The sequence below is a fragment of the Geotrypetes seraphini genome, chromosome 5, assembly GCF_902459505.1.
Source record: "Geotrypetes seraphini chromosome 5, aGeoSer1.1, whole genome shotgun sequence".
In the NCBI taxonomy this organism is placed as follows: domain Eukaryota; kingdom Metazoa; phylum Chordata; class Amphibia; order Gymnophiona; family Dermophiidae; genus Geotrypetes; species Geotrypetes seraphini.
In genome coordinates, this window is record NC_047088.1 from 201078140 (window position 1) to 201091590 (window position 13451).

The 13451-nt window shown below is 38.8% G+C and overlaps 1 protein-coding gene across 5 annotated transcripts in view; it reads left to right on the forward strand.

Annotated features, from left to right (window-relative positions):
- SLC25A12 (solute carrier family 25 member 12) overlaps positions 1-10405 on the forward strand; it is a 167063-nt gene extending 156658 nt beyond the window's left edge. For all 5 annotated transcript variants that reach the window (XM_033944419.1, XM_033944420.1, XM_033944421.1 and 2 more), the window contains 4 exons: positions 2441-2579; positions 7016-7174; positions 8343-8433; positions 9720-10405. In XM_033944419.1, the coding sequence (XP_033800310.1) occupies positions 2441-2579; positions 7016-7174; positions 8343-8433; positions 9720-9924 (594 nt within the window). In that variant the 3' untranslated portion in view covers positions 9925-10405. The remainder of the gene's footprint in view (positions 1-2440; positions 2580-7015; positions 7175-8342; positions 8434-9719) is intronic.
- Positions 10406-13451: the final 3046 nt, after the last annotated feature.

The following is a 13451-nucleotide window of genomic DNA, read 5'->3' on the forward strand; positions in this document are numbered from 1 at the left end:
AAATTTTTAGGAAATTAATGTATTATATTCAACTGCATAAGTGCAGTTTTTTTTTTAAATTATATTTTGTAAACCGCATAGAACTTAATGGTATTGCAGTATAGAAATAAATTTTTATGTTATTAAACATCATTGGATGCCAGTATACAGTATATATTGTAGGATGCATTTTAAGATTTTGGTTTGCCTCCCCCTCTGACCTCGACTCTCCCCCAGTCTCTTCTCCGCCGTATGTAACTCTACTAATGTAACACCGCAGCAGGTAACTTACAGCAAATGTAACTACTCAGTATATGTCAACCTAGCGGAAAAGAAAAAAAAAAAAAAAACTTTGCCGTAAATCTATCTTCTAAAATGTAAATGTAACATCACTGTAAATGTATCGTCCTAAATGTAAGTGTAACATTACTGAAATTGTAACTTCGCTGTAAATGTACAGTCTCTTATTTGTTAACCGCATAGAACTTCCATGGTAATGTGGTATACAAGAATAAAGTTATTATTATTATTATATACCAGACAGCCAATAAAACTGAGCAATTTTAGTATTTCTTGACTGAGTGACCAGAGAATTGGATAGAGGGACAGCAGTAAATGTAAATTTAGATTTTAGCAAAGCCTTTGACAGGCATCTAATAAATAAACTGAGTGCCCTCGGGATGGGCCCCAAAGTGACGGACTGGGTCAGGAACTGGTTGGAAGGCGACAGAGGGTATTGGTCAATGGAGATCGCTCTAAGGAAAGGGATGTTACCAGTGGTGTGCTTCAAGGTTCAGTTCTTGGGCCTGTTCTTTTTAACATTTTTGTAAGCAATATTGCTAAAGGGCTGACTGGTAAGATTTGCTTCTTTGCAGATAACAAAATCTGCAATAGAGTAGACACACCCCTGATAGCTTGGAAAACATAAGGAAGGACCTAGTGAAGCTTGAGGAATGGTCTGAAATTTGGCAGCTAAGATTTAATGCTAAGAAATGCAAGGTCATGCATTTGGGCTGCAGAAACCCGAGGGAATGGTACAGGGCGAAGAACTTTGGGCATGAAAGAGGAGTGCGGCTTGGGTGTGATAGCATGTGATGATCTTATGGTAGCCAAACTGGTTGAAAAGGTGACGAAGAAAACTAGAAGGATGCTTAGGTACCTAGGTAGGAAAAAGGAAGTATTATTGCCTCTATATAATACTCTGGTGAGACCTCATTTACAATATTGCGTACGATTCTGGAGACCTCACTTTCAAAAAGATATGAACAGGATGGAGTAGGCCCAGAGGAAGGCAGCTAAAATGGTTGATGGTCTGTGTCATAAGGCCTATGGGGACAGACTTAAAAATCTCAATATGTATACTTTGGAGGAAAGGCAGGAGAAGGGAGATATGATAGACATTTAAATACCTACGTGGCATAAATACGCATGAGGGGCGAGTCTCTTTCAATTGAAAGGAAACTCCAGAGTGAGAGGACATAGAATGAGGTGAAGAGGTGAAAGGCTCAGGAGTAATCTAAGGAAATACTTTTTACAGAAAGGGTGGTAGATGTGTGGAATAGTCTCCTGGTAGAGGTGGTGGAGACAGACTATGTCTGAATTCAAGAAACTGTGGGATGGGCACGTGGGATCTCTCGGGGAGAGGAGGAGAAAGAGGGTGCTGCCAATGGGCAGACTGGATGGTCCCTTTGCCCTTTATCTGCCATCATATATCTATGTTTGTACAAGTGCCAAAATGAGTTCTAAGGTCAAATTCAGCTTTGTTGCTTAGGGTTCCAGCAGTTCAGTTGACACACAAGGGAGCATTTTTTAAAATTTATTTAGCCCCTACATTGTGGAATTCTTTACCAGGGGTCCTTCGTGAAGAGCAATCTTTGTCATGTTTTAGGAAATGATTGAAGGCTCACTTTTTCAATCAAGCCTTTGGGGTCTCTCTGCCAGAGGATCAGCACATGAGGAAAGTGGAAGATGTGGTTGACAGGCTGAATTAATTCTTGTTTTAATTTTAATTTTTAATATTTTTTAGGTTAAGGCTGGGGCAAAGGTTCTTTCAAGAGGCTCTCCTATTGTACAGTGTTCTTTTCTTGATTTTAATTACTTGCAATTTTTATTTGTAAACTGCTGGGTTTGCCCAAGCAGTTAGGCAGTATATTAAGAATGATAAACTATAATTGAAACTTTTCTAAAAAAGCCATTTTGTGAAGTTGAACATCATAAAACATTGCAGTATCTTTGACAGAAATGTAATCGGTGTGACAGCGGCATGTTGTCTCTGAGATCCATAAAGATGCAGGTTTCAACTTGTTTTGCTGCTTAAGAAGTAGCAGGAGTTGAATCTGTTTACTTGGCAGCTTCCTTAGGACCCACTGTCAGATTGTAAGCTCCGGCTTTGGGCACCTTGGCCATTCTTAATTCTAGCGCTACTGATGTAACATGTTTGTTTTTATGTTTTATGTAACAGGGTGCCAAAGCATGCTTCCTCAGAGACATACCCTTCTCGGCAATCTATTTCCCTGTCTATGCTCACGGCAAACATTTGCTTTCTGATGAAAATGGTCGCGTGGGAGCATTTCAACTCCTTACAGCTGGTGCTGTTGCAGGTAAAGACCACTATATATAGGAGCATGGCAAGAAGCCTAATGTAGAAAATATGGAAATTATATTCATGAGGCCCATTTTAAAACTCAGTGTCACTCTCGCCTATCTTGGTTTACACTTGAGCACTTTGTATTCTTTGCCTGAGTTAGTGTCATTTTAATGAGAGCTAATTACATTTGCATAATGTGGATAAACAGCAACAGAGCAGAATAGAAGTGAGTTGGATCTGTCCACCCCCGGTGAGAGACTTCTGGGAGTTGGCCCTGGGATGTAAACACTGCTGAGGCCCCTTATTTGATACACTGGTTTGCATGGTTTGGTGTGGCGTATCCTTGAAACAGGACATTTAGAAAATCCCAATAGAAAGATTTCAAGAATAGTAAAAGGAAGCCAGGAGTGTTTAAAGGGAAAACCGAGTAAAGGGTGCAAATTATCCCCATCAACTTCTAAGCAGCCTGTTGATGCAGGGAAAAAATTTGAAGTGTCTGTATACAGATACTAAAAGCCTAAAAATAAGATGGGAGAGTTAGAGAAAATGGCACTAAATGTAAAGGTAGATATAATAGACATCTCAGCGATCTAGTGGAAGGAAGACAATCAATGGGACACTGTGTTATCAGGGTACAAATTATAGTATAATGATAGTGGATCAAATTTAAGGGGGGTTGTGCTATATGTTAGAGAGAGAATTGAGTCAAACAAAATAAACATTTTATGTGACATAGATAGTATAGCATGTAATCCTTATACTATACTGTGCATGTGTGAAGTGAAAGAGTATACTGGTAGGGCTGTACTGCTGTCTGCTGGGACACAATGAACAGATAGATGATGAAATGTTTATAGAAATTAGGAAAGCTGGCAAATTGGACAACAGTATAATAATAGATGATTTCAATTACCCCAACATTGACTGGATAAATGTTACATCATAGAGTGCTAGGGAGGTAAAATTCCTAAATATAATAAATGACCGTTTCTTGATACAACTTGTCCAGGAACCAACAAGTGGAGGAGCTGTTTTAGACCTAGCCCTTAGTGGAATTCCAGACACAGTATGAGAGGTAACGTGTTGAGTCCACTGGAAACAATGACCATAACATGATCAAATTTGAGTTCATATCTGGAGTGAAGTCACTAAGGAAATCTACTGTAGCAGCATTTAATTTTCAAAAGAGCAACTGTCATAAATTAGGAAATTGTTAAAAAGAAGCTAAAAGGATTGACTGCAAAGGTTAGAGCTTTAAACTGGGCATGGGAGGGAAGGGGTAAAACGCGGACCTGACAGACCTCGTGGATCTAAAACCGCACATCCTTAAAAATCTGAAGTTCGTGCCACTTATAGATAGTTCTGACTCTGACAGACCTCTATGACATTTTAGCGCTGACGGATCCTAATACTTTTCCCTCCCTATGCTGACATGGATCCGTCAGCGCTAAATTGTCATCGAGGTCTGTCAGAGCCGCGGACCTCAGATTTTTAAATTTACTAGGACTGCAGGAAACCGGTTTAAAGGATTCATTTTAGAGCCGCTCCAGCACTAGTCTCTGGCTCTGACAGACCTCGATGACATTCTATCTAAACAGTGGATTGAAAATAATGTTTTATTTTTTTCCAGTTTTTGAATTATTTTTAATCTTATTCATTGTTTTTCCACTTGTTTTTGTTTTTGTTCTATCTCTATCATTTAAAATTCACCAGAATTCTTTTGTCTAACGGTTCCTCCTTCTGCATCTATTCCTTTCTCTCCTCTCTTCTACCTTCCAAAGTACTTAGTTCAAAACAGTCTTGTTAGAATGTTTACTTGATTATTTTTCCTCTATCTCTACTTTTCACTTCTTTATTACTCTCTAGGTACTTTAGTTAGATTGTGAGCCTTCGGGACAGTAAGGGAATTTCTAAGTACCTTTCTTTCTTATAATTCTAATGTATAATTTCTGTAAACCGCTTAGAACTTAACGGATGTAGCGGTATATAAGAAATAAATTACATTACATTTTAGCGCTGACAGATCCTAATACTTTTCCCTCCCTATACTGAGACGGATCCGTCAGAGCTAAATTGTCATCGAGGTCTGTCAGAGCCAGAAACTAACTACAAGCGGCACGGACCTCAGATTTTTAAGGACGTGCAGTTTTAGATCCGCAAGTTCCGTCAGGTCCGTGAGGTCCACGTTTTACCCCTTCCCGGCATGGGCGTTGTTTAAAAATACCATCTTGGAAGCCCTGACCAGATATGTGGAAAGAAGAGCATGGTTAAAAGGTGAAGTGAAAGGGGCTATTAGAGTCAGAAGAACATCTTCCAAAGAATGGAAAAATAAGAAGCAATGTAAGCACTGACAAGTTAGATGCAAAACATTGAAAAAGAAGTCTCAAAGAGAATATGAAGAGACAAAACCAGTAAAAACTTTTTCAGAAGCAGAAAGCCTATGAGGGAATCCATGGGACCATTAGATCATCAAGGAGTGAAAGGGTTACTGAAATGGACAAAGCCATAGCAGAGAGACTGAATGCAGCATTTCAGCTGGAGAGTTGTCGTAATGCGCCCTAATTACAGCTTCTGGAGTTCTGAGCTACAGATGGTGCTAATTCTTGCAGTAGCCAGTACTTAAAAGCAACCTAGTGCTGTTCTGAATTGATGACACATATACCAGTTGATGGCCATATGAAACCAGATACACCACCCATATGGGAGTAGACCACCCTCCAAGTTGTCACCACAATCACTCTGTCTATCTTATCAGCTCATCCCCCCTCTCCTATACACTACATCACAAATGTTTTCTCACTCCTTCCCCGTCCCAATCCCTTCTCCAACTTGTCTCTTCCACACACACCCCCCACCAGATTTTCTCTGAAATTTGATCCTAGTTCTTCTCACTTGAAACCTACACCAGTGAGTCACTACCTCACTCACTTCAAGCAGATTTCACCAGTCTGCTCCCTTGTCCCCCTCCTCTTCTTGCTCACCTCTGGAGTTGTGAAGTAGGCACCGCTGTCTTCGTTCATGGCACAGCTCTCTAAGAGGTATGAGCCACAAGTTGCCCAGAAACCTGCACTGTTTCAGTCTCTCAAGAGTGCCATGGGTGTTTGGATACGACACAGCTCCGAGAGCGAGAGTTGTGCAGTGCAGGATGGAGATGCTACTGGCTCACTCTCCTCCTGTGGAATTGTAGTGCTTAGCTCTTCAAATAGACACAGCCAAACTACCTCCTCTTCCCTATCAGCTCACAGAACCTGCTGTTCATATTTCTGTGCTCACACAACACAGCTTATCAAGAACACTGTGCAGAGGAGGGCAGATTATGCACATGAAGAATTCTGTGCAAAATCGTCATTATGCAGAATCGCACCAGGAGTATAATTTGCTCCTTTTTTTAATGTATATTGTGTAGCCTGGAGCTCAGCATGGATCCTTCATCCTCTCAACTTTTTGCTAGACATAGAGCAAGCAAGAAGCCCAGCCTCATTCTTTTACTTATTCAGGAAGAAGGGATTTGTTTTATTGATTTTTGTATTAATTAAACAGAGAAACTACCTCTTTTTAAGTTAGCATGTATTAATATTAATTATAAAATTGATTGATAACCCATGATATACGGAAGATAGGTCGATGCTTTTAAAATGAGTGGAGCCTTCTAAATGGACCGAGCTGTATGTTCTGCTCATCTCCACATCTATTGACCTCAGATGTCACTTAAACACAGGAAAATTTTCATCAATCACTACTAAGCTTCAGAAGTCTTAAGCATTTAGCATTTCTTCAGGGTTTTTTTTAATTGAACAGGATTTTTTTTTAAGCTGTTTGTCTGCATTTCTACCATGTTTTATAGTCCCAACAATTGCAAAATCGACTATTAAAAATCAGTGTGAGAGGTGTTGCATTGGAAGGAAAGAAATAACCTAAATTAGAATGGAATAACCAAAATGACAGCACAGAACACATACTGTTTTGCTTTTAGTAAAGCTATGTATATTATTTTTGTTTTTAATATAATTTATTTTCAGATTATTTTAAATTGCTTTGCCTCTGTCTCCCACTACAAAGAAATTCAAAATGCTTTGTCTCCAACTGCCATTGAAATGCTTTCATGTTTCCCTTTTATATATATATATATATATATACATATATATATATACATATATACCAACATTTGCTTATTTCTGATCGGAGGAAGAAGGGGTTACCTTTGAAAGCTAATCATAAACTACATTAAGTTAGTCCAATAAAAAAGGTAGTATTTTTTCCTTTTATGTTTTTATTTCTACATATTACCTTGAAGAATGGACTTACACGGCAACCGCACCATTTTACTCATTTTCAGATTACAAAGGGTTGGAGTGTCTAGTTGTGATGTGCAAGGCTTGAAAGATTGTTCTGCTTTATCTCACATACAAACACACTCGTTGACTAAATGAAAGTGTTTTCCTCTGCCAGGTGTACCTGCTGCTTCTTTGGTGACCCCTGCTGATGTCATCAAGACAAGACTGCAAGTGGCAGCTCGCGCTGGCCAGACTACATACAACGGGGTTATTGACTGCTTCCGAAAGATACTCAGAGAGGAAGGACCTAGAGCCCTTTGGAAAGGAGCAGGAGGTAGGAAGCATTGTGTTTGTTTTTAGACACAAAAGATATATAGTATAGATTGTGTCAATCCAGCTGTGTATATCTGTGACCGCGTTTTAACAGACAAACCAGCAAACACATTGCAGTAAAAAGTGAGATGCAGTGTTTGGGAAAGATGCTAGCTGAATGGAATGAGTTTCAGGTTATGGTGGCAAGCTTTTGCTGTTCTTGTTCTTTAGAACTGGGACATTCTGGGTGGCATTAGCATGCATTGTGTTTCCACTATGTGCACTAAACAGGTTTTAATGCACACTGCTGTTCTGTAGTGCATAGTAAGCAAGTGACTGCACATGAACTTGACTGATCCATGGAGAGTCTGTATATGGGCCATGCAAATATTGGCTATATCTGTATAGACCAGTGTCTCTCAAACTATGTGCCATGGCACAGTGATGTGCCCTGAAGAGATTCTGGGTGTGCCACAGGAGATTCCAGAATTTTACTTTATTTAAAAAAAATTCCCTTCATAAGTATACACTAAATAACATGTACATTGCATACGCAAGAGTCTGTCAGTGTTGTTAGCATCTACATGTGTGTAAGGTTACAACTGCCTAGACAAGCATCATTCTGTGATGTAATTGGTCCTTGATAACTAACAGCAAGTAATTTTATTTTAATTTTTTTAAGTAATAGTTTTCATAACTTGAGCAACAAAGCAATCAAGGCATTGTTAACCATTTGGATCTTCTTATCTTTGATAACTTGGATTTTAAACTCCGACAGAAATTAAATGGTAGATGATGAAATATATGTTTGCTTGTTGACTATTGAGCTGAGTTTTGAGTTAATTTGCACTCAAAAACAAGCACATCCATTGCATTCATGAGCAATTCTATTCTATCTACCTACCTTAGTTTCACCATTGCTACAATTACCCAAACATAGCTTAATAAAGAACTTTAAATAAATAACTGTTGGATTTAATTTTTTGTTGGTTTTGCAATTTTATAATTTCAATTATATTGTACCAAGAAAAACATTTGCTCTGTTTAATGTGCCGGAGCTAAAAAAAGTTTGAGAAACACTGGGAATACGCAATCATTAAAGGTTCAAATTCAAATGTATTACACTGAATTCTTTGCATGAAAAATGAATTGGAAAACGGATCTTCTAAGGAAAATATATTATTCCTCAGCTCGAGTCTTCAGGTCTTCTCCTCAGTTTGGTGTCACTTTGGTGACTTACGAGCTTCTGCAGCGATGGTTCTACATTGATTTTGGAGGAGTGTAAGTTCTGATATTTACAATATACGAAGTAGCTGAATAAATGATAGTGCAGGCAGAACTTTCAGGTGAAAAGAAAGTGTGCCATGCTGCTATGTCTTCATAAAATATCAGAGATTTAACACTTGGATTGATCATTGCAACTAACTGTAATCTACACATCAGATAAGTTTGTGCAATAACAAGTGTAAAGATATATTTTTAGGTAAATTTGAATTGATATACCATACTGACAAGTCGTTTTTTAAACTAATATATGATTAGGCATGTACTGATGTGCGTACAAATTTCTGACACCTTTATCATTCCAGGTGAGCATAAAGGAATTGGCCTTTCTATTGGCCTAGTGTTGGTAATTTACCCCCCTTTACGAAGCCGCGTTTGGCTTTTTTTATCACCAGCCTTAACGGTAAAAGCTCTGCTCATAGAATTCCTATGAGCATCGGAACTATTACCACCACGACTGTCGATTTAAAAAAAAAAAAGGGGGGGGCCTTTATTTGCTCTAATGCTTTCATGGTAATCCACCTTGATTACGGTGTAAATTTTAAATTAAAATTACATATATAATGAATGACAGTTAAGTTTTATATAAGCCCACCTTGCATGCAAGTGCAAGATTTACATTAAAATTAATCTGAAAAATAGTCTGTGATGAATAAAGAGTGCCATGTAATTGGTATTTATTTTGCATTATATATGAATTTTACCCAAGTGGAACTAGGTTTTCTGTTTCCTAAAATATAATTCTATGAAATTAGTTGCATAGATCCTGAGATGGCTCAGGGGATTGATAACAGAGCTTTTAAACCATAGGTGGTGGTTTGAAATCTTTACACAAGCAAACTCTGCCCATCAGTATCTGAAAACTGTAGCGATGCTGCCATGATAAATGCTCCAAAGCCCATCCAATTCCTAAGGGCTTCAGTGCATTTACTGCAGCAGCATCACTACCTCAGCTTTATAAGAGAGGCCCTGAATGTGTTGTTCAGGGAGAACAGGCATGTAGCATCCTTGATCAGAAATCAGATTGGCACCAATTCTTGTTTGCCTGCTAAAGAGGGATGCCAAAAACCCAGCCATGGAAATGTAATTGGCCCTTATTTTTTCTTAGAATAAAGTTGAGACACATTAACAGGAGAGTGTAGGGAAGCGTTGGCTACCAACATTGTACATCTTCGATGAACAAGGCGAGGTCTTTGCTTCTGACATCCTGCTAAATTCAATAGAAAATTTTTAAAAACATAGGGAGTGGCTTAAGGTAATGAAGGTGTTTTCTCCCTAAACAGCAAACATCCTGGGGAAGGACCAATGCCAAAATCAAGAATATCGGACCTTCCTCCAGCTAATCCAGAGCATATTGGTGGATACAGACTTGCAGCAGCCACCTTTGCTGGCATAGAAAACAAATTTGGCCTTTATCTTCCAAAATTCAAATCTTCAGATGTTTCTTCTGTTCCTCCCAAAGTCACAGCGGCATCCAAAGTCTCCTGAGACCTAAGTTATGGAAGTCCAGCAAAATGGTGCTGTCAGAACAGTGTTGAATGAGCAGCAGAGTGCCCCTGTACAGCATCTGTCCAGTCAGCTGCATGTGAGTCTAGCTGAACTGAATGGTCAAACCAAATCCGGTGATCTTGCATTTGCTTATATACATATCTATATCTTAATATATTTATTCGGTATCGTTTATAAACGAATCATTTATTTGCACAGAAGAAATGATTTTGAGCTTTGGTTCTCTGCATGTAATGTTTTCTTCCTTAACTAATGGTATGGATCCTGTTTTTGCTTAAGTTGCACATCAAGGGACTGTACATATTGTACATCTTTGTACAGAGACATCATGGCATTTAGTCAAAATAAATTTCTCTTTATACATGCTTTATCGCGGTTATAAGTAGGTGAAAATGTACAGAATGTTTTGAAAGTGTTTTATTAAAAATTATGTGACAATAAAAAATGTATTGGAAACATTCGTTCCTTTCTGCCGATATGTTCTGTTAAAATGAATCCTTTTCATATATCTATTTAATAAATTAAGGTTTTATACAAGCCATTTTTTTCATGATGATCCCTAGTACTGTATTTTAATTTTTTTACAGAGATTCTCAGTACTGCAGTATTTCTTACAATTCTGAAAGACCAATAAAGTAATTGGGCAATCTATGATCTTTTGAAATACAGAGAGATATAACAGATATAATCATAATGAAACATTTTTTATTGGAGAAGAAGTGCTACAACAGGTCATGTATGAGACTAGAGTGGAGTAATGTAAAAAAAAAAAAAAATACTGGACTTCCAAAGCCAACCTTTTGGCTTCACTGGGCCTCATTGGCCGAAAAAAATGTTTCTGGGGCCGCATAAACGTGCAAACGCTGCAGCAAGACAAGAGGGAGATGGTAAACACCTGGGGGCAGCAGAGGAAAACACTGCATCGCTCTCGACCGGGGCCGCACAAAATACTTCACAGGGCTGCACGCCCCTGGCATAGAGGATCCTTAGTTATGGAAGAAGTAGAGGAAATTGGAGAAATTAACTTATATTAGTTGGATTAAGCTCTCATCTTTTCATTGGTAGCTCAAGGTGGGTAGGAAACCAAAAAAAAGTCCACCAAAAAATGTTCCACAGAATGAACCGCAAAGAAGACAAAAAAACGTGGAACTGATGATCGTGCAGCGTTATACAATATAAAGGACAATAGTGCAAAACACAGTAAAATGTGGCATAGACCCGACACGGGCCATGTTTCTTGCTGTATATACAGTTTTTATTATGCTGTTTTGCATTTTTAAGCCTGTGGCCCATAGTAAGACCGGACCCCGGAAGAAGATCGTTGTCACGACCGAAACACGGCCCGTGTTGGGTCTATGTTACATTTTACTGTGTTGTGTGCTTTTGTCCTTTTTATTGTATACCTCTACACCATTTTCAAATAAATTGTATAACAAGATCGTCAGTTCCACGTTTTTTTGTCTTCAGCTCAAGGTGGGTTACATTTCTATACCATAGATACAACAGTGTCCCTAAAGGAGTCACAATTTAAGGGAGGGGGGCAATATTTGCTAAACTGCAATGTGGCAATAATGTGCTCTATTTACCAATTACACAGCTTAATGCAAAATATTTGCAGCTCAATATGTGTAAAAACTAAGCATTTCAATACATGCAAAGCAGATCATCATCATGCAAAATGATAGAACGTGAACTCGCGGGCCTTGAGCATGCGCAGATGCTCAAGGCCCAGCAGAAGAGGAGGCCGATCTTTGGGCACCGGCACCAACGCACAGGACGTGCCGGTGCCCAGATGACGGTAAGAAGCATCGGGGGGGGGGTGCCCAATCGCGTCGGGGGGGGGAGGGTGCCAGATCGCGGGGGGGGTGCTCGTAAATTGAGCCATGCTCGGTTTCCAAGGTGCCAATTTTGCGAATGTTTTGCTCATCTTGCAAAACACTCACAAACCGGTGCACTTGTAAACCGAGGTACCACTGTACTTGGTTCGTATAATCTTTTAGCTTACTAGTTCATGTAATCTTAGTTCTAAACTGGCTTGCTTATTTCACCTGAATGGCACAAAATCAGTGCACCCTTGTGAGCATTTCTGCCAAGAGGTCTGCATCCTGTTTGCTTTTTGATTTCTCTTATTTGGAAAAAAAAAATTAAGGTTATAGCATATTTTTTCAAGGAAACTGTATGTAGGTCTTTAAGCAAGTATATAGTCGTATAAACCAAAAAAGGCTAAAGTGCTATTAGGACTCTAACACAACTGAGTCTTGATTAATAACACTCAGTTTGTGCTATCAGATTTTATTTTGTTTGAAATCTTGGCAGGATTTACCTCTGCCCTCCCTGAAGTCATGGAAATATTTAATTTGCAGGGCTTTCACATCCCCAAGTAGCAGTCTTAAGATTTACTAAACTATTGTGGACCTTATGCAGGAGGTTCCTGTGTAATCTTAGGAAAATGACTCCTGACAGCTCTGGGTACTACAGGCCGTCTGCCCTTCTAACTCCCAGAGTTAATCCATTTGGAAAGATTGCCTTGGGGAACAAGTTTTGGTTTTTCACTTTAGAATAGAAGCAATAAGAAGTTCTTTATTTTTTATTTTTTTTTAAAGGGACACATATAGAAAGAAAGGTTTGAAGTACTTTTCTCATTCAGGTGGTATGCTCTGTTCCTTGGGATCTTTTGTTTCAAGCTTTGAGGGTACTGTAGTTTATTTTTCCCAGGATTTCATTGTTGTTTGTTTCAAGAGCAAAACCAAGAGAAAATCATTGAGAGAGAGGGGATCACCATTTTTCCGGGTACCATATTTGTGTTTGTAGATAATTAGAAGGAAAATGTGATCTAATTACATGAACATATAATTAAAATTTGTACTGAGCAAGTATTTATAAAATGTAAGATATGCCACACTGGATAAGAGCAATGGTCTGTTTACAAATCATTTTTCCTAACTGCAGCATTTTGTGGTGGGTGAGTCCTGACAGACATAGAAAGTGTTCTGGTGTTTCCATAGGACACCATAACGCTCCCATTTACTCACCCTCACTCCTAGCAAACTCTGCCAGTTTCTGTGCACTTGGAGGTGCATGCTGGGCTTATAATCCTTCAATTCTGGACAATCATAATGAGAACAGATTGGGGTTACAAGCACCACATGGCTCCAAATGTCTGAGCCATGCAAAATTGCAGCCTGCCTGAAAACACTGAGCCTCCTGTGCTAAGCTGTAAAAGTAGGTCCTGGAGCAGTGATTTAGGAAAAACAGCCACCTGATTTTGGAATAAAAAGCAGGGTAAAAAGGATTTCACCTATCAAAAAAAAAAAAAAAAGCTGAGCATTTAAGGGTGAAGATCAGTTTAAAATGAAAACTGGTCTTAGGTCTACAGCTTCCAAAGATTGAGAAGATGACTTCTCTCCTCCCAACAACTATAAGAGCCAATAGTTTATTAGGTAGGGTGACCAGACGTCCAGGAAAACCTGGACATGTCTTATTTATTTTAGGTTCAAACAATTTTT